At 40.8% G+C, this 26,734-nt stretch overlaps 1 protein-coding gene across 1 annotated transcript in view; it reads left to right on the top strand.

Moving 5' to 3' along the window:
* LOC124545529 (diacylglycerol lipase-alpha) overlaps window positions 1-26,734 on the top strand; it is a 454,063-nt gene that overhangs the window by 235,129 nt on the left and 192,200 nt on the right. Inside the window, exons 12-14 of the mRNA XM_047124477.1 lie at window positions 10,556-10,697; window positions 15,230-15,468; window positions 22,987-23,010. Coding sequence (XP_046980433.1) covers window positions 10,556-10,697; window positions 15,230-15,468; window positions 22,987-23,010 — 405 coding nt within the window. The remainder of the gene's footprint in view (window positions 1-10,555; window positions 10,698-15,229; window positions 15,469-22,986; window positions 23,011-26,734) is intronic.

Below are 26,734 nucleotides of genomic sequence, written 5' to 3'. Positions count from 1 at the left end.
TTCCATACTCTTGAAGACGTAGTGCCCACTTGGCGAGTCGTCCTGTTGGATCCTTAAGAACTGTCAACCAACAAAGTGAATGATGGTCTGTAACAACTGTGAATGGCCTTCCATAGAGATACTGTGGAAATTTGCACATGGCCCACATCACAGCAAGACATTCTCTCTCTGTAGTTGAGTAGTTTTTCTCGGCTTTTGTATGTGTCCTAGATGCATAGGCTATAACCTTCTCTTTTCCGTCCGAAATTTGCATCAGAACGGCACCGATCCCATACCCGCTGGCATCTGTGTGTAGTTCTGTAGGTGCTCTCTCATCATACAGACCAAGTACAGGGTCCGTCGTCAGAGCTTTTCGCAGAACATCGAAAGAATCTTGTTGAGCACCACCCCAGATAAATATAGCATCAGCTTTTAACAACTCTTGGAGTGGCCTGGCTTTGATACAAAAGTCTTTGATAAAACAACGGCAATGAGAACACAATCCTAGGAAGCGTCTCACGTCTCTAATACTTTTAGGAATAGGAAATTCCGTAATACATCTCACTTTTTCTGGGTCTGGCCGCACACCTTCGTTTGACACAAGGTGTTCAAGTATTTAGATTTCTTTTGCTCCAAAGAGACACTTTATTGGATTAAGTTTGTCCGCCTTATTGGAGACACTTAAGAACGGCCCTCGGTCTTTTTATATGTTCATCGAATGTCTCTGAGAACACTACAATGTCATCTAAATAACAATGACTCATCGTCCACTTCAGGTGCCTTAGAAGATTATCCATCATCCGTTCAAAAGTTACTGGTGCATTACACAAAGCAAACGATATTATCTTAAACTCATACAGGCCCTCAGCGGTGATGAATGCAGTTTTATCGTGACAGCCTCATCTACTTCGATTCGCCAGTATCCCGAGTACCTGTCCACGGTTGAGAAAAACTTAGCCCCTTCAGACAGTCTAGTGTACATCAATTCGTGGAAGAGGGTAAACGTCCCTTTGTAGTTATCTTATTAAGCTTGCTGTAATCAACACAAAAACGCCAACGGCCATCCTTCTTCCAGACGAGGACCACTGGTGACGACCATGGGCTCTGCGAAGGCTGAATGATGTCATTCTTCATCATTTTCTCTACCTCGTTGCGAATTATTCGACGTTCCGTTGCTGACACACGGTACGTTCTCTGACTTATTGGTTGATGGTCCAGTGCTAATGCGGCGCTTCACCTGTGGACTGAAGTATTCACAGAACTCGTGAAGAATGGCAAATTGCTTCTTAGTGAGATCTGGTGATAATCGAGCTGGAAGATCTTGTCTCGTAGTGGTAGCGCTAATTTCGCCCACAGACTAGGCATGGGAGGTTTCAGTGACGGTCAGCTGTTCTTCAGTGAACGGCTCAGCGTTTGCTACACACATGTGTCTTGGAAGGATCTGCGGTTCTCGGCGACAGTTAACTATCCACAATTCACCGAATCCGTTCTTAACGAGACGACAGAGGCTGGCATGACAAAGTTATTCTCCAGTGGTACGCTTCTCTTACATTCCACTATAAGATCCGTGGGTTGATGCATGTCATGAAACGACAGCTACCTTTCTAGCGCTGACTGCAGGAATGATCACTTCATCCAGCTCACATATTCTCCACACACTCGGATGCACATCATCCTGTCCACAGTATCTCATCTCGTCTAGCATAATCTTCGAGCGACCACAATCTATAATTGCCTGAGAAGTTTTCAAAAAGTCCCATCTGAGAATGACGTCATGACTACACTCTTGTAAGACGATGAATTCTAAGGACTATGTATGGCCACTTATACCCACACGACTGATACATCTTCCTGTAGGTTTTACATATTTCCCATTAGCCACCTTGAGCAGAGCTGTTTTGCTGTCGACGAATACGGTTTTCTGCTCCGAAATGACTGAGTATGATGCTCCAGAGTCCACAAGAACTTGGGGTGGTCGGCTATCCATGAGGATATCGACGTAGTTTCCTATCATTTTTGTAGTGATCGACGGCGGAGGATATTTCTCTTCAGCACCAAGGAAGGTCGCACCCTTTAGTTTTCCAGGTTGTGGCGGCTAGGTGATCGGCTGGGGTTTCTAAACGGCGATGGGGACCTTGATCGGCTTGCTGGGGAGCGTCCTCTCCAGCGGCTAGCTTGCGGCGATGGTGACCTACGTCGCCCTGCGTCCACATCTCCTTGTTCATCTTCGTCGTCCCGGAGTTGGCCTCGGCTAAGATCGGTCTGCTGACTTCTGACGCGGGCGTCATCAAATATCCGCCGCCTTTCCCGACAATAGCGCACCACATATCCCGGTCGTCCACAGTGGAAACGTACTGGTTGGTTCTCCTGGGTCCTCCTTGGTGCCCAAACAGGTTCCTCAAGTGGCATTGTAGTAACGTAACTTCGTCTGGGTCTCGACTTTTTCACCGTTTTAAAGGGAAATGAAGGACGAAAGATTGTGTTGAGTGTCTGCTCTACTTCTCCCCTTATGACCTCTTGAAGCGTCTCGGTTTTCTGTTCGCCGTGCAATCCATGTGCCTTCTGAACTTTGTCTCTCACTTTCTGACGATGAAGGCTTGTGAATTCAGTTGCTTCCTCCATCACAGACATCGATACAACGTTTGGAAGCCGTTCAAACTCCTTGCATGTAATTCTTTTTTGATGGATTGTCTCGATATACTGGCACCATTTTATGAAGGCGTCTGCTGTTGAAACCTCCTAGAGGAGTTAGGCTTGATACATGTCCTCAGCAACTCCCTTCATGAGATGTGCATCCTTATCTTCCTCCTTCATTCTAGGATCCACTATTTTACACAGCTTTAAGACGTCTTGAATGTAGGATGCTGTATTTTCTCCAGGACGTTGTGCCCTGCACTTTAATTTCTCTTCAGCCTTGCATTTCTGTCGTTATATGTCGCCTAAATGCTTGTGCAGATCCTCCTGGAATACTTCCCAACTTCTCCTCTTTGTTCTCATACCATTGCTTGGCAGTGCCCTCCAAGTAGAAAAATACGTTAGCCAAACACAATTAGTCATCCCATTTGTTAAATCTGGCTTTACCCTCATATACCTTCACCCACTTATTTGGATCTTGGCCATCGTCACCAGAGAACCCGGAAGGATGTCTCATGTGGTGGCACACAGTTGCTGTCATCGTGACGTCCTCTTCTTCGTCTTCTTCTTCTTCTTCTGTCTATGATACATTGCGATCTGTTGAATACGGCTCGAAGTTGGGTTTCTCGCCACGTAAACGGCGGCTCTGTCGTGGCCTGATTGGAGCCGCTGTGTCGTCGATAATAAGTTCCAGTACCCAGCGCCTACACCACAATAACGTCACCTAGAAGGAGGTGTAATTAGATGAATGATGAACACTAACTTCACTTCACGAAGGTTTATTCAGCACTTGCGCCTACAAGATCGCGGAGCGAACTGCCTCCGGCCAGAACACATGCAGTACATATAGAGCTACAGAACATTCCAATACAATGAATATTAACATTTGTGGATACTTCTAGGAATACTTCTACAAATTAAAATTGTACAGTCCAATTGAGTTTTAAACTCAGTATCCTCCGTGTAACAGTTCAGTATCATAACCGCTACACCACGGAGCTACTCGGTTTCTTCTGTGACAATATTCTCTTAACAAGAAATGACAGTAAGGAATATATATATTGAGAGACCGATGTGAAAATACCCAGACTCGTGAACAGGGGTTGACAAGAGGTTCGAGAAACTTACGCAACTTATTGCCCGAACCGCCCGTTTCTGAGCCAAAAATATCCTTTTAGAACGGAAAGAGTTACCCCAGGACATAATACCATACGACATACACGAATGAAAATAAGCAAAGTAGACTAATTTTCGTGTCGAACGATTACTCACTTCAGATACCGTTCCAATAGTAAAAATTAAGTCTTTGAACAGGATCCTGAACGTGGGCTTTCCACGACAGCTTACTATCTATCTGAGCACCTAGAAATTTGAACTGTTCAGTTTCACTAATCATAAGCCCATTCTGTGAAATTAAAACGTCAGGTTTTGTTGAATTGTTTGTTAGAAGCTGTAAAAACTGAGTCTCACTGTGATTTAGTGTTAGTTTATTTTCTACAAGCCATGAACGTATGTCATGAACTGCACTATTTGAAACTGAGCCACTGTTGCACACAACATCCTATACTACCAAGCTAGTGTCACCAGCAGACATAAATATTTGAGAGTTACCCGTAATACTAGAGGACGTATCATTTATATAAATAAGGCACACGAGTGGCCGCAACACTGATCCCTGGGGAGCCCACCACTTGACTGTACCCCTCTCAGACCCCACATCACAGCCATTCTCAACATTGTGAATAATGACATTTCGCTGTCTGCTGCTGAAGTAAGAGGTGAACCAATTGTAAGCTACTCCCCGTATTACGTAATGGTCCAACCTCTGGAGCAGTATTCTGTGATCAACACAATCAAATGCCTTGGCTAAATCAAAAAAATATGCCAAGCTTTCGAAACATTTTGTTTGACCCATCCCTGTTTATAAAGCGGCTTTACTACTGAGTACTTTAATCGTTCAGGAAACTGGCCATTCCTAAAGGAAAAATTACAAATATGGCTAAATACAGGGCTGACATGTGCAACACAGTACTTTAATATTCTGCTGGGCACTCCATCATAACCATGAGAGTCCTTAGTCTTCAGTGATTTAATTATTGACTTAATCTCCCTCTTGTCTGTATCACAGAGCAGTATTTCAGACATCAGTCTCGGAAAGGCATTTGCCAAGAGAGTTATATGATTCCCTGTAGAGACTAAATTTTTATTTAATTCACCAGCAATGCTCAGAAAATGATTGTTAAATACTGTACATATATCTGATTTATCAGTAACAGAAATATTTTTACTGCAGACTGACTTTGTATCATCGACCTTGTGCTGCTGACCAGACACTTCCTTCACAACTGACCATATGGTTTTAATTTTATCCTATGAATTAGCTATTCTATTTGCATAGCACATACTCTTTGCCTTCCTAACAACATTTTAAGCACCTTACAGTACTGTTTGTAATGGGCTACTGTAGCTTGATTGTGACTAATTCTAACATTTTGATATAATTCCCGCTTTGTTCTACATGATATCCTTATCCCACTAGTCAGCCACCCGGGCTGCCCGTTACTGCTAGTACCCCGTTTAGAATGTTCTAATGGAAAGCAACTCTCAAAGAGCATGAGAAATGTGTTATGGAAAGCATTGCATATATCGTCTATATTATCGGCACTGTAAACATCCTGCCACTCTTGTTCCTTGACAAGTTTTTAAAAACTCTCTATTGCTGTTGGATTAACTTTCCTACATAGTTTGTAATTAAATATGACATTGGTTTGAGTACAAAAGCCTTTTAGTGTTAAAATTTGTGCATCATGGTCTGATAGGCCATTCACGCCTTTACTAACAGAATGCCCACCTAGTAATGAAGAATGAATAAAAATATTGTCTATGACTGTGCTACTGTTCCCCTGCACCCTATTTGGGAAAAACACAGTATGCATCAGATCATATGAATTTAGGAGATCTACCAACATCCTTTTTCTTGCACAATCATACACAAAATTAATATTGAAGTCACCACATATAACTACTTTCTGGTACTTCCTACAAAGTGAATCAAGAACCCTCTGTAGCTTGAGCAAAAATGCTCTGAAGCCGCAGTTATGGGACCAATAAACAACAACAATTACAAGTATAGTTTCACTAAATTTAACTAACGCTGCACAACTTTCAAATATCTGTTCAGTCCAGTGTCGTAATACGTCTATGGACTCAAATGGAATACTGTTTTTTACGTACAGAGCCACTCCCCCACCCTGCAAGGAACTTCTTGAGAAACAGCCAGCTAATCTGTAGCCTGGTAAAGGAAGCCTCCGAATTATCAAATTATTTAAGTGGTGCTCTGATATACCAATAATTTCAGAGACAACATCTATTAGCAGTTCACTAACTTTATCTCTAATACCTCTTATATTTTGATGAAATATGCCAATTCCTTCCCTACTTGGAAACATTACATCCTCAGAAGGTGAGCCCTTAGTTAGAGGGACATCTAGTCTTCCAGAATTTCCAGTACTGCACTTTCGTGTATACAAACCATAAAACATGGGGTCCACAAGGGTCAGCTTTATGGCCCTTCTTATTTCTGCTTTGCATAAATGACCTTCCTTAGAACTTCCCCAGCAACAAAACCATTCTCTTTGCTGGTAACGCCACAGTTATATCTCGCGCAAACTAACCACTCTAGACTCTGATGAACAAAAGTGCAGCCCAACTAAACTCATGGCTTAAATCAAACTGACTGTTCTTTAATATAAACAAAACTGTTGACCCAACCTTTCATACTGACCAAAATAAAACTTCAGTGGTTCCCACTATATCACTTAACGTTAGCCACGTTGAATTTTCTAATGAAACTAGATTTCTTGGACTTTAATGTCACACTGTCATAGAGAGGCCACGTTGACATATCCAGTACCAAACAGCAAAGTAGTGTTATGACCTGATCACCAGAAAATGTAGCAATTATCAGTATCATCAGTTTACTACGCTCTCTTTCAAAAATGGTTCAAATGGCTCTGAGCACTATGGGACTTAACATCTGTGGTCATCAGTCCCCTAGAACTTAGAACTACTTAAACCTAACTAACCTAAGGACGTCACACACATCCATGCCCGAGGCAGGATTGGAACCTGCGACCGTAGCAGTCGCACGGTTCCGGACTGCGCGCCTAGAACCGCTAGACCACCGCGGCCGGCCCGCTCTCTTTCATTCGATACAGAATTCTTTTTTGGGAACAAAGTACACAGACAGTGAAGTTGTTTGAACTCTAAAAGAATACAGTCAGAATAATACTGTCCAAACAGTAGAAAGAAGTGTGGAAACTATTGTTTGGGAAACTTAGTGTATTACTTCTTCCATGACAACTCGTACTTGATCTACTGTATTTTACGAAGAAAAACATCAATAAAGTGGACAAAACCACCATGACATAAGATCAAGAAACTAATTAACGTTAGTTTCCCCTCTCGACAAAACTATACCACAAAGACGACAGACCTAAAGGATTTTAAATTTAAACTCAGATCAGTCACAAAAAAAATACTTCTTTTACTACATGTAGGAATTCTTAGAATCTGACACGGCACAACAAGCATTAGTGCGTCTTAACAATGCGTAACAATGTGTCAAAATCAACTGATCCACTTATGCTGGACATTAATACGTCAACGGAAGAAAATTGCTAACCCACAAGAGCGTATTTTGCGTTGGTGGGTGTTATATGTTTCTTTAAATTCAAAGACAAGATCATGACTACAATTACCGTAAGTAATTTTATATTAGACAGTATTTTCTAGAGGTACATATGAAACTTACTGTTACCAGCATGTGGTCAATTCGGAAACACAACACCACTTGATCAGATAAATCTTTACTAAAATTTGCGTTAGCATTTTCTTCTGCCGACTCCTACGTATGTGACTGCGTGTGAATAGACAAATGAGTATAAATTTTATGGTTGTAAATCCTAGAGCCTGCTATCAACCATATACAATCTCTCGCTCAAAGAAACATCCGTACCAAATGACTGGAAAGTTGCAGAGGTCACACCAATACTCAAGAAAGGAAACAGAAGAAATAAAAGTCACCCGATGAATTACAGACATCACTGACGTCGATATGCAGTAGGATTTTGGAACATATCCTGTGCTCGAACATTACGAATTACTTCAAAGGTAACAATTAACAGTTGGCACATAGCCAACAGGGATTAAGAAAATATCGTTCATGTGAAATAAAACTAGCTCTTCATTCGCACGAAGCAGAGTAGACTATATATAGGGGATCTCAAATTGATTGCCTATTTCTAGACCTCCGGAAGGCTTTTGACTCTATCCCTCTCAAGCCCGTCTATGGAGTATCGTCTCAGTTGTGCGACTGGCTTCGTGACTGCCATCAGAAAGATCACAGTCCGTAGTAATCGATGGAAAATCATTGAGTAGGACAGAAGTGATTTCTGGCGTTCCCCATGAAAGTGTTTGGTCTCTCTGCTGTTCCTAATCAACATAGACTATGTAGGAGACCATCTGAGTAGCACTCTTAGGTTGTTTGCAGATGATGCTGTCGTCTACCATATAGTAAAGCCATCTGAAGATCGAAAGCAATTGCAAAATGGCTTCGACACGATATCTGTGTAGGGCGAAAAGTGGCAGTTCTCTGAATAAGGAAATGTGTGAGGCCATCTACATGTGTACGAAAATAAATCCGTTAAATTTAGGTTACACGATAAATCACACAAATTTAAAGGCTATCAGTACAACTAAATACCATGAATTACAATTACAAACAACTTAAATTAGAAAGATCACGTGGACAAAGTCGTGGGGAAGGCAAAGAAAGACAGCGTTTTATTGGGACAACACTTAGAAGATGCAGCAGGTCTACTACGGAAAATGGCTACAGTACGCTTGTCCGTCCTCTGTTAGACTACTGCTGTGCAATATGGAATCCCAACTAGATAGGACTGACATGCGGACATCGTAAAAGTCCAAAGAAGTGCAGGTGGTTCTGTATTCTCGCGGAATAAGGATCACAGTGTCCCGAATATGATGAGCGAGTTGGGATGGCAATCAGAAGAAGACATTATTCGTTGCGGCGAGATCTTTTCACGAAATTTAAGTCATCTGCATTCTCCTCTGAATGCGAAAATAGATGATTGTTGCCAACGTACGTAGGGAGAAGTAATCATATTCATAAAATACGAGAAGTTAGAGTTCATATTGAGAGACTTGAGCGTTTATTTTTCTCATGCGCTGTTAGAGAGTGGGACCATGGGGAAATAGTGTGAAGGGGGTTTGGCGTTTGAATTACAGAGTCAACATGTAAATGCCAATGACTAATGTGATAATGATACTGTCTGCAGTGTTTAAATAGTCCTCAGTTACCTGTGTGTGTATGATCTTTTTCTTTAAAAATCTATTAGTCATTTGTGTTATGAAATCTTTGGCATATACTTCCTCTCATATTAATATCCATTACACGAAGTAATATACCATAAATACAATTTTTAAAAATCCGATAGCTATGTATTTTCTGAACTCTTTTATATCATGCACTTTTATTCATGTTAATACCCATTATGTGAGGTAATATACAGTACCTCTCAAGAGTAACGATCACAGCACTTCCCAGCATCTACACTAAAGCGCCAAAGAAACTGGTATAGGCACGCGTATTCATATCCAGAGATATGTAAACAGGCAGAATATGGCACTGCGGTCGGCAACTTCTATATAAAACAGCACGTATCTGGCGCAGTGGCAGGTTATCAATATTTAAGTGAGTTTCAACGTGGTGTCGCAGTCGGTGCACGAGCAATGAGACACAGCATCTCCGAGGTAGCAATGAAGTGGGAATTTTTCCGCACTATCATTTCACGAGTGTACCGTAAATATTAGGAATCCGGTAAAACATCAAATCTCCGACGTCGCTACAACCGGAAAAAGATCTTGCAAGAACGGGACCAACGACAACCGAATAGAATCGTTCAACGTGACAGGAACGTGACAGAAGTGCAACCCCTCCGCAAATTGCTGGAAGTTTCAATGCTGGGCCATTAACAAGTGTCAGCGTGCGGACCATTCAAAGAAAAAATATCGATATGGGCTTTCGGAGCCAAAGGGCCACTCGTGTACCCTTGATGATTGCACGTCATAAAGCTTTATGTCTCACCTGGGCCCCTCAACACCGACGTTGGACTGTTAATGACTGGAAACATGTTGTCTGGTCGGACGAGTCTCGTTTCAAATTGTATCGAGCTTATGGACATGTACGGGCATGGAGACAACCTCATGAATCCATAGATTCTGCATGTCAGCAGGAGACTGTTCAAACTCGTGCAGTCTCTTGCATGGTGTGGAGCGTGTGCAATTGGAGTGATATGGGGCCCCTGATACTTCTAGATACGATTCTGAAAGGTGATGCGCACGTAACCATCCCGTCTGATCTCCTGCATCCATTCTTGTCCATTGTGCATTCCGACGGACTTGGGCAATTCCATCAGGACAGTGCGACAACCAACACGTCTAGAACTGCTACAGAGTGCCCCCAGGAACACTCTTCCGATTTTAGGCATTTCCGCTAGGCACCAAACTCCCCAGACGTGAACATTATTGAGCATATATGGGATGCCTTGTAACGTGCTATTGAGAAGAGACTCTAGCCCCTCGTACTCCTGCGGATTTATGGACAGCTCTTTAGGATTCATGGTGTCGGTTCCCTGCAGCACTACTTCAGACGTTAGTCGAGGCCATGCCACGTCGTGTTGTGGCGCTTGTGCGCGCTCGCGGGGGCCCTACACGATGTTAGGCAGATGTACCAGTTTCTCTGGCTCTTCAGTATACCGTCATATCACGCACTCCGACATGTGCAATGTCATGATGTACTTTCTGCACAATGTTTGCTATAAAGGAGTAATAAAAACACGATGCAACTGTGTCCGGCCAGCATGCCCGCCGCGGAGCACAGCAAGCAGTTCATCACGTCCGTGGTGGTGGGCAAGGACGTGGTGCCGCGCATCGGTCTGCACCAGCTGGAGTCGCTGCGCGCCGACCTCATCAACACCATCAAGCGCAGCAAGGACCCCAAGGTGAGTGCCGCGCAGCCCGTCTGCCGTATACTGCACATACAGGGCAAGCCAGTCACTAAAGACTGAAACACACTCATCAGGATGCCAACTGTCGAACTACAGGATGTTTCACCCACAGCGATGCCAGTCTGTCCACTGTTATGTGGGAACCTCCGCAAGGAATTTGGGCCACCAATTAGTTAGCTAGTTAGTTAGTATCATGAACCATTTGTACGATTAACCGCGGTGATACAGATCGTGTCATTTTACATTCACATTACACATTCATATTTAAATATGACTACATGTTGACCATTTGCAAGGTCTTTTTTTTTAAAAAAAATACAGACATGAGTTAGTAGTTCCTATCGACCTCCTTTCATAGATAGAAAAGATACAAATTCCTGTAAGCGCGAGATAAGCCATTGCAAATGTGAAATGCTGGTGCATGTTGAATGCAAGCACGCAAACGCGCTTGCACTGTGTTGTACAGGTGCCGTATGTCAGTTTGTGAGTATTGCTGCACTTGGTCGGTCGTTACAGCGGTGGTTAACGGTGGTTGTGGATGACGCTGGAGTGGTCATCCGATGGTGTCACATGATCCTCTGCTGGAGACAGATCTGATGTTCGGGCAGGCCAGGGCAATGTGTTGACACTGTAGAGCATGCTGGGTTACAACAGCGGCACGAGGGCGAGCGTTATCCTGTTCGAAAACGTCCCCTGAAATGTTGTTCGTAAATGGCAAGACGACAGGTCGAATCACCAGACTGACGTACAAATTTGCAGTCAGGGTGCCGTGAGATAACCACGACCATAACGGCGGCTGTAAATCCAGTGTGTCCTCCACGCAGACAGGCTGGTTGCAGGCCTTCAACTGGCTTCCTCCTAACCAAAACACGGCCATCACCGGCACCGAGAAAGAACCAGCTTTCATAGAAAACACAACAGATCCCCACCCTGCGCTCCAGTGCGCTCTCGCTTAACGTCACCGAAGTCGAAAATGGCGGTGGGTTGGGGTCAGTGGAACGTACGCTACAGGTTGTCTGGCTCGGAGCTGTCCTTGAAGAAACCGATTTGTAACAGTTCGTTGTGTCACTATGATGCCAACTGGTGCTGAGATTGCTGCTGCAAGTGAAGTCGGTGCGCCAGAACAGGATCGTCTTCCCTCTCGGCAGTGCCACGTCACCTCCTTGAGCCCGGTCTTCTTGCGACCATATATCCACATGACCACCGCTGCCAGCAATCACGTACAGTGGCTACATTTCTGCCGAGTCGTTCTGCAGTACCGCAGACGGAACATCCAGCTTCTCGTAGCCGTGGTACAGCACCTCTTTCAAACTCACTGAGGTGTACGTGATGTCGTCTTCGGCGCCTTACAGGCATTCTTGATTAACATCGGCGCACAACGTCCAGACTGAAAGGTAAATAGCGGTCACGACTGCTGCAGCGTGTGTTTAAAGCAAACCTGATTTGCACCCTCATAGTGTCTCTATCAGCGCCACTATTACGCCACTGTCGCGGAGTTTGAGTAGACACCATCTTAACAATGTAGAAACACGCCTACCAGCTTTCGTTTATGTCACCCAACTCCTTCCTGGTGTTGCGATATTTTTTCCGCCAGTGTATTTCCAAATAACTTATTTTACTGAATGAATTAAGGTCAACGTGAAAACATGCAAAGACAGTTTAAAAAATACAAAAAGCAAAAGCTGATAATGCGGTACAAATAATAAATTTAAAATGTTAGGTTACGAGCTTTCTTTGCCAAAAACAAAAAAAAAAAAAAAAAAAAGGATTATGATCTCATCATAGTTTATGGAGGCAGCTCGTTTGTATTCTGTGGAAATTCTCAGATTTGTTAACGTTTATTGAGAAACCGTGCTCCTCAGATAACTTTTAATTGATTTGAGCTTCCTGAAACTCTCTTCCTTGGAGCAAACGCAACCTGGGGTAGTAAGGATGTGATATCTTTCTATTATTGTTTTTTTTTATAAGTTAAATTTTATGTTAATAATACAGTGGCTTCTTGAAAGCCTCTCTCTTTTACCAGCGCATGCTGTTTGAAACATTCAATTTGAAAAATAAGTTCTCCGTTGTGAAGATTTTCTACACATGTATCTGACAGTTCCTCTGCTTTTGCCTTTACATCATCTGCTTGCATTTCTTGAATCTGGATATCACAGAAAAAGACCAGACTTTGTACAAATTATCTTCAATGCCTAAAACCTTGCACTTAGCTCTGTATCACTCTGTCAATCGTTTCTAACAGGGATGTTCTCGTGAATGCTCGGATACTTCACCCTCACAAAGCTCATCGGCCATTTCATTCTTTCTCTTAACGTTTATTCTAAGAATTCTGTTGAAAGCTCATCTTTTTTTTAATACTTTGCGCTCAGAAATAGCTTCAGAGGTACAGAAGTCTCTAGAAGCCTTAAGGCACTTGAATATTTCGAGCAGCTTTACCAGTCACAAGGCCTTCTCTCTGCAGAAACTGATTGAATGATCGGTTTTTCTTTTTTTTTAATATTGCATACCAGAAACAAGTTAAAGCAATGAATTTGAGTTTCCTCTTATTCTTTAAAGTAGTTTTTGCCTCAGTTTTTGTTTCTGGTGTTGTCAAGTTATAAGTTTGAATGCTTCTGGAGCCTTTATGTTGTTGTTGTGGTCTTCAGCCCTGAGACCGGTTTGATGCAGCTCTCCATGCTACTCCATCCTGTGCAAGCTTCTTCATCTCCCAGTACCTACTGCAACCTACATCCTTCTGTAACTGTTTAGTGTATTCATCTCTTGGTCTCCCTCTACAATTTTTACCCTCCACGCTGCCCTCCAATACTAAATTAGTGATCCGTTGATCCCTTCTTCTAGTCAAGTTGTGCCACAAACTCCTCTTCTCCCCAGTTCTATTCAGTACCTCCTCATTAGTTATGTGATCTACCCATCTAATCTTCAGCATTCTTCTGTAGCACCACATTTCGAAAGTTTCTATTCTCTTTTTGTCCGAACTAGTTATCGTCCATGTTTCAGTTCCAAACATGCCTACACTCCATACAAATACTTTCAGAAACGACTTCCTGACACTTAAATCTATACTCAATGTTAACAAATTTCTCTTCTTCAGAAACGCTTTCCTTGCCATTGCTAGTCTCCATTTTATATCCTCTCTACTTCGACCATCGTCAGTTCAAATGGTTCAAATGGCTCTGAGCACTATGGGACTCAACTGCTGAGGTCATTAGTCCCCTAGAACTTAGAACTAGTTAAACCTAACTAACCTAAGGACATCACAAACATCCATGCCCGAGGCAGGATTCGAACCTGCGACCGTAGCGGTCTTGCGGTTCCAGACTGCAGCGCCTTTAACCGCATGGCCACTTCGGCCGGCCCATCGTCAGTTATTTTGCTCCCCCAATAGCAAAACTCCTTTAGTACTTTAAGTGTCTCATTTCGTAATCTAATTCCCTAAGCATCACCCGACTTAATTCGACTACGTTCCATTATCGTCATTTTGCTTTTGTTGATGTTCATCTTATATCCGCCTTTCAAGACACTATCCATTCCGTTCAACTGCTCTTCTAAATCCTTTGCTGTCTCTGATAGAATTACAATGTCATCGGCGAACCTCAAAGTTTTTATTTCTTCTCCATGGATTTTAATACCTACTCCGAATTTTTCTTTTGTTTCCTTTACTGCTGGCTCAATATACAGATTGAATAACATCGGGGAGAGGCTACAACCCTGTCTTACTCCCTTCCCAACCTCTGCTTTCCTTTCATGCGCCTCGACTCTTATAACTGCCATCTGTTTTCTGTACAAATTGTAAATAGCCTTTCGCTCCCTGTATTTTATACCTGCCATCTTCAGAATTTGAAAAAGAGAATTCCAGTCAACATTGTCAAAAGCTCTCTCTAAGTCTACAAATGCTAGAAACGTAGGTTTGCCTTTCCTTAATCTAGCTTCTGAGAGAAGTCGTAGGGTCAGTATTGCCTCACATGTTCCAGTATTTCTATGGAATCCAAACTGATCTTCCCCCAGGTCGGGTTTCTACCAGTTTTTCCATTCGTCTGTAAGGAATTTGCGTTAGTATTTTGCATCTGTGACTTATTAAACTGATTGTTGGGTAATTTTCCCATCTGTCAGCACTTGCTTGTAACTTCATCAAAATGCTTGTAAACAGCTTCTACTGGCTCTGCATATCACATTCTCTTGCTTCCTGCCACCGTAGAGCCAGTCCAATCGTGAGAGAAAGCACGGTGCCATATTTATGACGCATAGCGTTTCTGCCGCGTGTCAGTCCACTGCGCGGTGATTTTGTCATGTGGCGATTCCGTAGTACCGCAACTTTGGCGCGTGGAGATTTTGTCACGCGGCAATTATGTCACGCGGCGATTTTGTCACGCGGCGATTATGTCGCGCGGCAATTCCGCCGTACGGCGAACTGTTGCGTGGATTCTATCGAGTGGAATTTCTGAAACACCGCGCGGCGAAACCCACCGACGCGCGAGTAGCAGCTTCGATGGCGTGAAGTGACGCGCGTGGCCTGCCTGTGCCCGCAGTGGAAGACCATCTTCTGCAGCGCGGTGTGCTGCGGCTGCGCGCCGATGCCGACCTCGGCGGCGGAGCTGCAGGGGGACTCCAGTCTGTGCGAGTACCGGCGCGAGCGGCAGGCGGCGCGGGCGGCGGGGGCGGCCGCCGTCCACCCCTCCGACCCCAGCATCGCGCTCACCGTGCACCAGCCGCTCTACCCGCCGGGCCGCATCATACACGTGGTGCGGCACCACCCCTCCAAGGGAGAGTGAGTACCACCGGCATAGCTGAGCTGGCTGCAGCGGCGGTGCTATCCGATCACATTTCGTCCGAGTACACAAAACACGGATAACAGGTCGTGCATCATTCATTTAAAGCACTCTCAGTCAACTAAACATAGGAAACAAATACCAACAAGTCGTTTTCGAACATTTTTATGCCATCCCTTCTGATGTCCACCCCTACAACTAACAAGCAAACATCAGCAACTTGACCTCGTATTTTAAGGAGAAAAAAATCGCATTTGTAACATATCAGCCCCAGAATTGGCATCGCACGAAAATTTGGATCATACTTCTGATAGTACACATTTATGACCTTCTGACATACGACTTTTAAACTTTGCACACGCCAGTTGTCTGCCCGTTTGCAGGTGCCTGATGCCCGAGTGCCAAGTACTGTACAGTGGAGTGACAACCAGTGCCCTCCTATTCGCAAAGTGTCAAGTAATGTGCAGTGGTGTGACAACCATCACCCTCCTATTTGCGGTGTCTAGAAGGTGAGGGACTATTGGGATGGGGGGGAACACGTCTGAAAAAACTGTTTTTAAATCTAGTTCGAGAACATGTTTTACACAATAGAGCATGGTACTTAATATGTCAATCACATGCACATACATGTTCAATATTATGTCTCAGAATCGAAATGAATAAACGTAAGCAACTGAACAATTATTATGAAATGTTGTCAATTACTTTCATTTCACAATTTAATCAGGCAGGTCACGTTGAAGAACAATGGAACTTCTTCACCTTAATAGCATCAGCTTTCCAACACATAGAAAATAACGCACAACAGCGATGTTGTTAATTAAACAGCTCTGTATTACTTCTCTAATGACACTTTTGCTTGCAGGTCCACTGGCACTGTGAAGAGAAACCAACTCATTCCCCTGTACAGCACTTCACCCTCAGGCACTGAGCAGTTGCAGTAGGAAGGGGGGAGTGACGAACAATCGGTGCACGTGAACTTTAAAATCTGTACATTCAGAAGGCCATACCTCTATACCAGCCAAATTATGGCCCAAATTTTCGCACAGAATCGATTGTTGGTGCTGGCATCTTGTTAGTGTGCTTTTTCTCCTTAAAATATGAGATAAAGTTGGTGATGTTTCCTTGTAAGTTTATCCTATTCCCACAGTATTTTTACACAAAAAATGAGTCATTTGTATACAAAATTTTGTTGAAATTGCTCCAACTGTTCCTGAGTTACACTTTTATGTCACCTCTTTTTACCCCCTCTTTCAGCCAAAGCGATGCTAGGGGTAAACAGACTTGAGAAAACTTCTAGTTGGTGATGATTTGCAGCTAACTCTAAATATAGAAAAATGTATGTTAATGCAGACGAGTAGGGAAAACAAACCAGCGATTTTCAGATACAGCACTGGTAATGTCCTGCTTGACACAGTCGTGTCACTTAAATATCTGACTGTAACATTGCAGATCGTTATGGAATGGAACAAGCATGGGTGGATTATGGTAGGAAAGGCAAATGGTCGACTTCAGTTTGTTGGAAGAATTCTTGGAAAAAGTAGTTCATCTGTAAAGGAGATCACATATAGCATGACCACATACAGCATGACCTATTCTCGAATAGTGATCCAGTGTTTGGGATCCGTACCAGGCTGGATTAAAAGAATACATCAGAACAATTCAGATTTGGGCTCGTAGATTTGTTACCAGTAGGTCCAAACAACACCCAAGACTTAAGGAAATACTTTAGGAATTGAAATGGGAATCAGTGTAAGGAAGGCGATGTTCTTTTCAAGGAACACTATTGTCAGCATTTAAATAACTGGCATTTGAGCTGACTGCAGAACGATTCTGTTGCCTCCAACATACATTGCATGTAAGGACCACAAAAATAAGTTACAAGAAATTAGGGCTCATACAGAGGGATACAGAAGGTCATTTTTCTGTCATCCCAGTTTCAAGTGGAACACGAAAGGAAATTACTCTTAGTGGTATGGGGTATACTCCACCACACACTGTAATGTCGACTGCAGAGTATCAATGTAGATTGTACTGTCATAGTAACTTTTTCCAAATAGTAGTTGATACATGTGCCATGTTTGGTAGAAATTGCTATAGGAATTACTGAGATATGCTGATGTGCCTTTGTCTTTCCACCACCCTACCTACAGGGTAAAATATTATTGTGTCATCAATGAGCCTAGCAGCACTACAAATTGTGCACCCAGTACTAAGATCAGCCTTTATATAATATTGTTATGTATCACAGCCTCTAGCCCTCACATCCACCCCTAATTGCAGCAGGGATAGGCCTATACTACCATAGTATTTTTATACAAATACGCAGTCATATGTATACAAAATGTGGTTGAAATTGTTCCAGACATTCCTGAGTTATGCTTTAATATCACTACATTTTCATCTCAACCCCCACCCTCAAGGAGATGTATGGTTCTTACCATCAGAGCACTTCCTTCGACTTAGTAAGTGGTGGGTGAACCAAGTTTAGTTGAAATTGATCCTGCGATTTAGAATGACATGTGAAAAATACATACATAAGTACAAACAATGGAAAATCCTGGATGGGGTAATGATAATGTTATGAAAACGATAGTTGCTACTCACCATATAGCAGAGATACTGAGTCGCAGATAGGCAGTACAAAAAGACTGTTAAGCAAGTAAGCTTTTGGCCAAAAAAGGCCTCCATCGGAGTTAGACAACACACACACACGCAAACTCATGCAAACACAACTCACACACTTACGACCACAATCACTGGATGCCAAGGCCAGACTGTTTTCATAATATTGTCATTATTCCATGCTGTGTTTTCCATAGTTTGATTTTGCCTAAAGTGTTTCCTTCAATCCCTTAACCCAGTGCTATTTTCCTTTGTTACTACTTTCTAACTCATTCCTATACTCTGTGCCCATCGTTCTTTCTCTTCTTCCTTCCTAACTGCACTGTATGCTTTAATTGCATGCCACACAGTATCAAACATCTTGTTCATGCTCAACAGATGGCCATGAGACTGTGCTGATAGTTGGTGCAGCATCTTGTGTCCCATATTGCTCCCACTTACATAATTAATCCTAGAACTGCAAATTAATCACTCTTCCTGTGTCACTTGCATGTTACTTTCCGTACCTTCCTGTGCCACCGTATCCTATGACTCCATCTCTCTTATTCCAGTTCACACATACTAACTTCACCTAATCTAGTCAAATATGCTGTCACTCTCCTTCACACTTGTCCACCTACAGACCTCTTACCCACATTTAAATCTTTTTATTTATTTTTTCTTTGGTTTCATTGTGTTGTCATGTCAATTTCAGTTGGTTTTCACCTTTCACTGTTGGTGTACTAATCCGGAGCTCACGGTCTCGTGGTAGCGTTCTTGCTTCCCGAGCATGGGGTCCCGGGTTTGATTCCTAGCGGGGTCAGGGATTTTCATCTGCCTCGAGATGACTGGCTGTTATTGTGTCATCTTCGTCATCATCATTCATCCCCATTATGGGCAGAGGAAGACAATGCCAAACCACCTCCACTAGGACCTTGCCTAGTGCCGCGGTGTGGGTCTCCCGCATTGTCCCCTATGTGCTGTCAAGGAGTATGGGACCCCATCATCATCATGGGCCTACTCTCTCAAATTTCATCTTGTTTCCTCACACTTCATCCATTTCATCCTTTCCATAAAATAATCTGGCCTCAGCAGCCAAAGGTTACTTGTTTGATAGTCTTTTTGTTGTGCCTATCTGCAACTCAGCATCTTTGCTATATGGTTAGTAGCAACTATTCTTTTCATAATATGTGATACATAAGTATAATCTTTTTACCTCTACCCCATCCCTCTGAGAGATAGATGCTTCTTATAATCACAGCACTTATTTTCAGTGATATGTATAGGGCCCACCAAGTTTCTTGAAATTGATCCTGCAATTTAGGAGGAGATGTGAAATGTACATACATACGCACATACAATGATTTTTTTACAAATACTTAGATGACATACAGTACATGGAGCTTAAGAGATTGAATATGTTCTCTTAGTTTTTTATATAGTTTCTAGGAAATACAATCACATTAGCATTTTGTAGAACTAAATGAGTTATTTGGCAAGTACCTAGAACAGGTACTTTGGAAGCCCATATGTGATGAAAATATATTTGATCTAATGGCAGCAAACAAACGTGACTTCTTTGAGGGCATCCAGGTTGAAACTGGTAACAGTGAGCATGAGGCAACTATAACAGCAATAACTGACAAAGTACAAAGTCCAACTAAAATAAGTAAAAAGATTTAGCTGTTCAGAAACCTAGATAAATGGGCTGTACTGTTGTGCCTCAGTGAGAAGCTTGTAATATAGAGCTCTGAATGTAGGTATCTTCTTGTGGCTCAAGTTTAAAAGAACAGTTGACCATACATAATTAAATATGAACCTACCAGCTAAAGCAGCCCCAAACATTTATCTGTTCAGAAATCTAGACAAAGAGGCAGAAGTTTTGCATCTCAGCGAGCATTTTGATACATTTAGCTCTGGAAAGTAGTGTCTAGAGGAACTGTGCCACAAGATTAAAAGAATAGTGGATCATATACTGGATAGATGTGCATGTAACAGAGGAGGTCATGGTGGAAAGGACCCTCCATGGTACAGAATTACTGTGAAACTTCTTAACAAACAGAGGCTATTGCATAATAGTCTGTAAAACGAAGCACACAACTATATACACGAAGATAATGAAACTCCTTTTATCATCAACTGTTCAATGACTACCATACCAAAAAGATCCCTCAGAAAACTCAGACATTATGGTCAAATGCAAAGACAGTCATTGGCATCAAAGTTAGTGTTCAGACTCTCAAAGGTGACACAGCAACTGAAATTATGGGTAATAAAACGAAAGCATAAACACTGAACTCCATTTTCAAATGTCTCTTTACAAAGGAAAATCAATGGGCATTATTCCAATTCAATTCTTACACCAGTGCAAAGCTGTATGATTAAGATGTTAGTATCAATGGTACTGAGAAATACCTGAAACTGCTAAAATTGAACAAAGATTCGTGCCTGATAAATACCTATTTGTTTTGTATAGAATTTGTAGACAAGTTACCTCCTTAATATACCCTCAATCAAGAAACTGTGCCGACTACTTGGAAAAAAGCACAGATCACACCAGTCTGTGAGAGGGGTAGCACGAGTAATTCACTAAACTACCATCCCGATATCTTGAAGTGAATAACTTCCACCTGTTGTAAGATTCTACAACATATTTTGAACTCAAACTAATGAAGTGTCTCAAACAGAAGAAACTTCTCCATACTCAGCATACAGTGTACATTACCGACATCTGTAGAAACCAGGAATCTAGTCTCAAGATATTTAATTCTACCAGTTGCATATGATGGTATATGACAAATGCTGATACAAGCCATATAATCTCACATACTTTTTTAATATTCTTTCAAATGTTGACAGCTGTTGCATTTTCAGAGTATTAACCATTTAAAAATGACTTAAAAGTCAAAACTGCAGTTGTGAAAATCATAATAAATAATCTAGTCCATGGCAAAAATGTTCTCATTTAAAAAATACTAACTACATTGCTTAACTATATTATGAAAAGTTGCCACTTGCCATAGAGTGGAGATGCTGAGTCACAGACAGACACAACAAAAAGACTGTCACAAATAAAGCTTTCAGCCCATAAGGCTTCCATCAAAATAGGCAACACACACACACACACACACACACACACACACACACACACACACACACACACATATGTGCACACACACGTGCAAACACAAATCACACACGCACATGACTGCGGTTTCAAAAAGTGTAGCCACACTCCCTGAGACTCCAGTCCTGTGTGTGAGTTGCATTTTCCTGAATATGTGTATGTGTGTGTGTGTGTGTGTGTGTGTGTGTGTGTGTGTGTGTGTGTGTGTGTGTGTGTGTGCGTGCGTGCATGCATGCGTGTGTGTGAGTATGAATTGTCCGCCTTCACTGCTTCTGTTATTTAATGTTGTTTAACACATCTATCTCCTACTGACCATGCTGTACTTGACTTTATACCTGCAAAAGCATGTTGACATTGCTTAGTCTTAATTTTCAACTGCAGGAAGTCCTCCAGAATCCTTGAGTTGGAAGGCAGGTGTAGATAATTCTTCATTTTGGGTTCTCTTCAGGAAACCCTGTCTGCCATTAATCCAGTAAATAAATATTGGCAGATGCAAGAGATTTTACCACACAGGAAATGTAGGAATCACAAAATGCCACAAATCAAGAGAGGAATTTCAAATCAGTTCATCTATATCATACAGCACAGAAGGGGAAATAAGGTGCAAACAGTATGTTGAAACAAATCAGTATTTAAATCTGATTTGGAAACCAGTAATTTTCCAACACTAGGATATTATTACAGGAAAAGCAACCTGTTACTATTATATTTTGAGGAGAACAGCACCAAGCTGAACTTGTTACAAGGAATATAGGAAACTAGAAATTACAGTATTCTTTCTACAATTAATATTCGCCTTTAATAATCCTTTTATGTGCTTTAAATTTGATTTTAGCTGCAATTTAAAATGGAGCATCAACAGTAAGCCCACATTCACAACAGCATGGCAATAACTGTAGTAACAGTAGGCATAACAAAATGTCATCACATAAAATGTTTCCAGTGACTAATTTCAAACTGTCAAATTCCAAGATATAAAGCTCCATATTATAGTTCTGCTCATTTTTGGCCTACAAATTATGTTAAAGTAATGGAATTCTCCAGCTCTTAAATAAATATGTGCTCTTAAAGTTTCACACAAGCTAAATATTATAATGCTTACCTCTCCTCTCGACAGAAGTAGTTTTCACCATTAGTGTGAACACTGCCATTTTTTACTTCTTCCACAGTTAACAACAATGAAAAAGCCTTGTGTAAATGTTGGAATAATGTTTTGGAGTACCATGAAACAGCTTGCCTACATAAGATAAAATTACCTATTAATCTGTATCAATCAGTTTCTGTATTTACTATATTTTCCTTTCTGGAATTGCAAAGGTATATTACTATCTTACATGTGTGATGGACATTTAACTGTTTCTTGTGACATAAATGTTTGTGTCTAGCATACTAATTTAAACAAAGGTCCCTAAATATACAAGATCAATAATAACTCTTTTGTTAAAACTAGCCTATAAAGAGTCAATGAATACAAAAAACTATTGTAAATAAATAATAAAAATAATTGCAACCTGTAATCACAAGGATATTCTTTCACTTTACATCTTCATAAAAAATAATTTGTATGTATAACTAGAATTAGACTCACTGAGATGTATGTATTCATGCTGCATTTGCTAAGACACATGCTCACAGACAGCAGGCCAAAACTATTAATAAGGATAATAAATAAAACACACACACACACACACACACACACACACACACACACATTACTGTTATTACTGACTCACAAGCCCTGAATTAGTAGCCCTTATTATAGTACGTTTCTATTTTTCCTTTGTAGGCAGAAATATGAGAAGCGATGGAGGTATGTAACCTGACCACATTACTTCTGTGCATTTCTTCATCTGAGATGCACATTAATGAGGGTATTTAAAGCATGCACATTGGAGTTTCCCATTCTGTGACTGGAAGCATGTGCTGTTGCATCAAAATTTCCCACAGCAGATTGTATCTTCATTCGAATAGTAATGCTAAAAAGCAGCATATTTAATGGAATATTAAAAACATAAGTTCCATACTCAAAAAATTGCAGGATAATAATATTTGTCATGGTGAAAGTGTTTTATGTACTAGAGTGTGAATAAGTAATTTCAGTTTTGTGACTAGCTCTGAGATGAATGAAGTTTTGAATGCATAAAGTCAGTACTCATGGTATAATATGGTGCCTGCTGTTTTGATATGCAATGTATACTAGAGCTGCATCCATACTGAAATTAGTTTCCAAGTACTTTTGCCACATTTTCCAGAAAGTTTATTACTATCCTGCAGTTCTACTTCCTCTATTTTCCCTGTAATTTAAACAACATTTAATAGACATATTTGTAAATAAACAAATCATTTGTTGCTTGATGTAGTATTGGACACTGTACAGTACTTCAATATTACTTCCAAGAAGCCCTTTTTGAACTTTCCAGATGCATGTTATACATTTTGACTTGCAACCTTATTCTATAGCCTTTACAGATTCATGGTTCCTGTAGAGACACTGTGTCAAATTATGGTATATACTTTCTTCAGTAATTTATAATAGAGGAACCAAGGGAAAATTCATCAATTTGTAGGATATAAATACCATTTGCCTGTCCTCTGTAGCCAAAAATACAATATAGCAGGAACATTAATATAATAATGATTAACAAATATGCATCCAAGAAATAACATGAAATGAAATAAAATGTGTGAATAAATCTTTCATCAAAATTCAGTTAGTGATCTCAAAAGAAATACATTTGCTCAACGTGTGTCATCAGTCCTAACGTGTTTGTCTACCATCCAGCAGGGCCAGGTTCACTTCTTGGCTGGGTTGGAGATTTTCTCTGCTCGTGGACTGGGAGTCATGTTATATTCATCATCATCGACGCACAAGTCACCCAGGGTGGCATCACATGAAATAAGACTTGTAACCCGGCAGCCGAACTTCCTGGATGGGGCTTCCTGGCCATCAATGCCACACGATCATTTCATTTTTTTCTTTTTTTATCAATTCTAGCAACAATTCCAATTTTTAGTGTGCAACAATCAGTTTCATTTTACAGCATCATAAAATTATGATGATTAAGCAGCACAGTCATCACTAAAACATGAGAGACCATTTAATGTGATTGTGTTACTTCCCTAGTATACTATTAAAAATAAAATATTTTTGCATTTAATAATAACTGTCACTTGATAAACATCTGTATAACAATTTCTCACTAGTATTTATGTGTGGCAGAAGAGAGAAAATTCATCCAAATAAATTTAACAGTACATACTGATATATAACTCTGCAACAAAATTAATAAGATTTTTTTTTAAAATAGATGAATACAAGGTGTCTAAAAAAAGTAATGAGACTGAAAACACTGTAAGCAATCTGGCAATGCTGTGTTATTCTATTTGTGTAGACGGATGTGTTCATCCCTTCCAGGAGCTCAGTGCAAGTTTCAGTCCCATAAAGTCATCGCGTGGTTTTCCAGACCACCATGAAGGAAGTTGTGTTTTTGTTGTGTGTTACGAAAATGGGAAAACAGAATTTAGAACAATGTTATGCCTTGAAGCTTTTTGCTACCCTGGAGAATCCACAAGTGTGACTTCTGGAAAGTGGAAACAGACCTATGGGAAAATTCCCTTTTAAGAGTATAAGGTTTCCCTAGCAAAAATTAGTTTGGGAAAATGGAGAACACATTGAAGATGAGCCTCACTCAGGGAGACATTCAAATTCAAAAACCGACAAAAATGTTGAATGTGTACTTGCTCATGTGAGCTCTTGTTCCTCCATGACAAAATTTCACCCAAGTGTTTTACGAAGACATCCCTGAAAGACTCAGGAAAATGGTGAACTGAATGAGACCAGACATTGCAGACAAATGGATGCTGCATCCTGTCAATGATCCATTTCACACATCCACTTGAGTCTCATAATTTCTGATCTTAAAAGGAATTCCTGTAGTTCCACATCCCCCTATTCCTTTTCTCATGATCTGAGTCCTTGTGACTTTTTTCTTTTCCTGAAATTGAAAAAGTCCTAAAAGGACATCATTTTGGGACTCTGGAGAAATGCCCTGAGAACAATGAGTCTGCCAGTGTAAAACTATCAAAGGGAAGTGCTTTGGAGGTGACAATAAAAACTTTAGTAGATAAAAAATCAATCTCATTACTTTTTTAGTACATCTCATATTAATTACACTTTTTACAATCATAACATTTCAGTTTGTGAGTGATATTTCTGCTATGTTCCAGAAAGTAGATGACCTATCTAATCTGTGGATAAAGGTTCAAAACATATTATTTCTCCACCCACAAAGCAAATATTTCATATTTATGTTAACATGTAAATCATCAAGTACTCATGTAATCATAGTTTTTATGCTCCTGGTTCGACCTTATAAATAGGAACCTACATATAGTTGTAAATCCACAAAATTGTTTCCTCAATCTTAGTTGACATGATGGAGCTTGGTGCAAACTAATCTTGAGTCTGGTGGAACGATGACAATGAGATGACAATGTCATTTAGTCTCTACACATTATCAATATGGATAATTTTATGTGTTAGATGACTGTGTGACTATCATATGATTTGCATTCACTTTTAAATACTTCTTTCCATTACTTCTGAAGAAGGTCAGAATGCTAGGTATTCTTTACCATGTTCACTGCACTCTGTTTTATATTTTGACATGATGATCATGCATGCAAAACTGATTTTACTCAAAGTGACTCCACACACAACAGCAATAAAGGCTGCAAAAGGTTGCCAATTTCTTAATTGGATGCATAAGAAACCAGTCCTCAAAACTGTTTTCTGATAAACCATAGTCACAAAGTTAAAATTTATTTTGATTACACTCTTCCCATGATACACTAGTGGAAACTGAAAAATGAACATCCATGAAGGCAAGACATAAGAACATTATACTTACACAGTCCATTGTCATAGGATAGTACAGGCAGTGGTTTTCCCCCTTGATTTTCTTAATACTTACACAATTTAGAGGCCATTGCTCAGGCATCAATTTCTTAAGACAGTGCAACACAGTTAAAAAAAAGACAAGAAAGCATCTCACAACATTAGAACATTGCCTTTTATGATCTGATGGTATCCAGAACATATTGTCGCTTGAAGCTATGCGCGTAGCATATAAGGCCTGTGATCACAAGGGCCATAGATTGAATCTCACTAGTAACAATTTTTCTACTTTTATTTAAATTCTATATTTATTATCAACCAGCAATATTAATTAACAAATATGGAATATCACCTTTTTTATTTTTATTACTAATTGCATTAAAACGTCAGTATTTACAATAAATAAAAATTTGTTACAAAAATGCAGTGGAACAGGCATGGACAGGGGATCACCCTAGCAAAGATATGGGCTGAAAATGTGGAAATTTGTTGAGAAGTGACTTTGAAAAAGGGCAAGTTATTATTATGCTGAGACTGTGAACAAGTATCTCAAAAATTGTTCATGTGCTACTGTCATGAGCATCTACGGAAAGAGGTAGAAGGACAGTGAAACTACCACTAGGCACTAAATGGTTGG

Source organism: Schistocerca americana, chromosome 8, assembly GCF_021461395.2.
Source record: "Schistocerca americana isolate TAMUIC-IGC-003095 chromosome 8, iqSchAmer2.1, whole genome shotgun sequence".
In the NCBI taxonomy this organism is placed as follows: Eukaryota; Metazoa; Arthropoda; class Insecta; order Orthoptera; family Acrididae; genus Schistocerca; species Schistocerca americana.
Note: the sequence above shows the minus strand (reverse complement) of the source record. Positions and strands in the feature narration are given on the sequence as shown.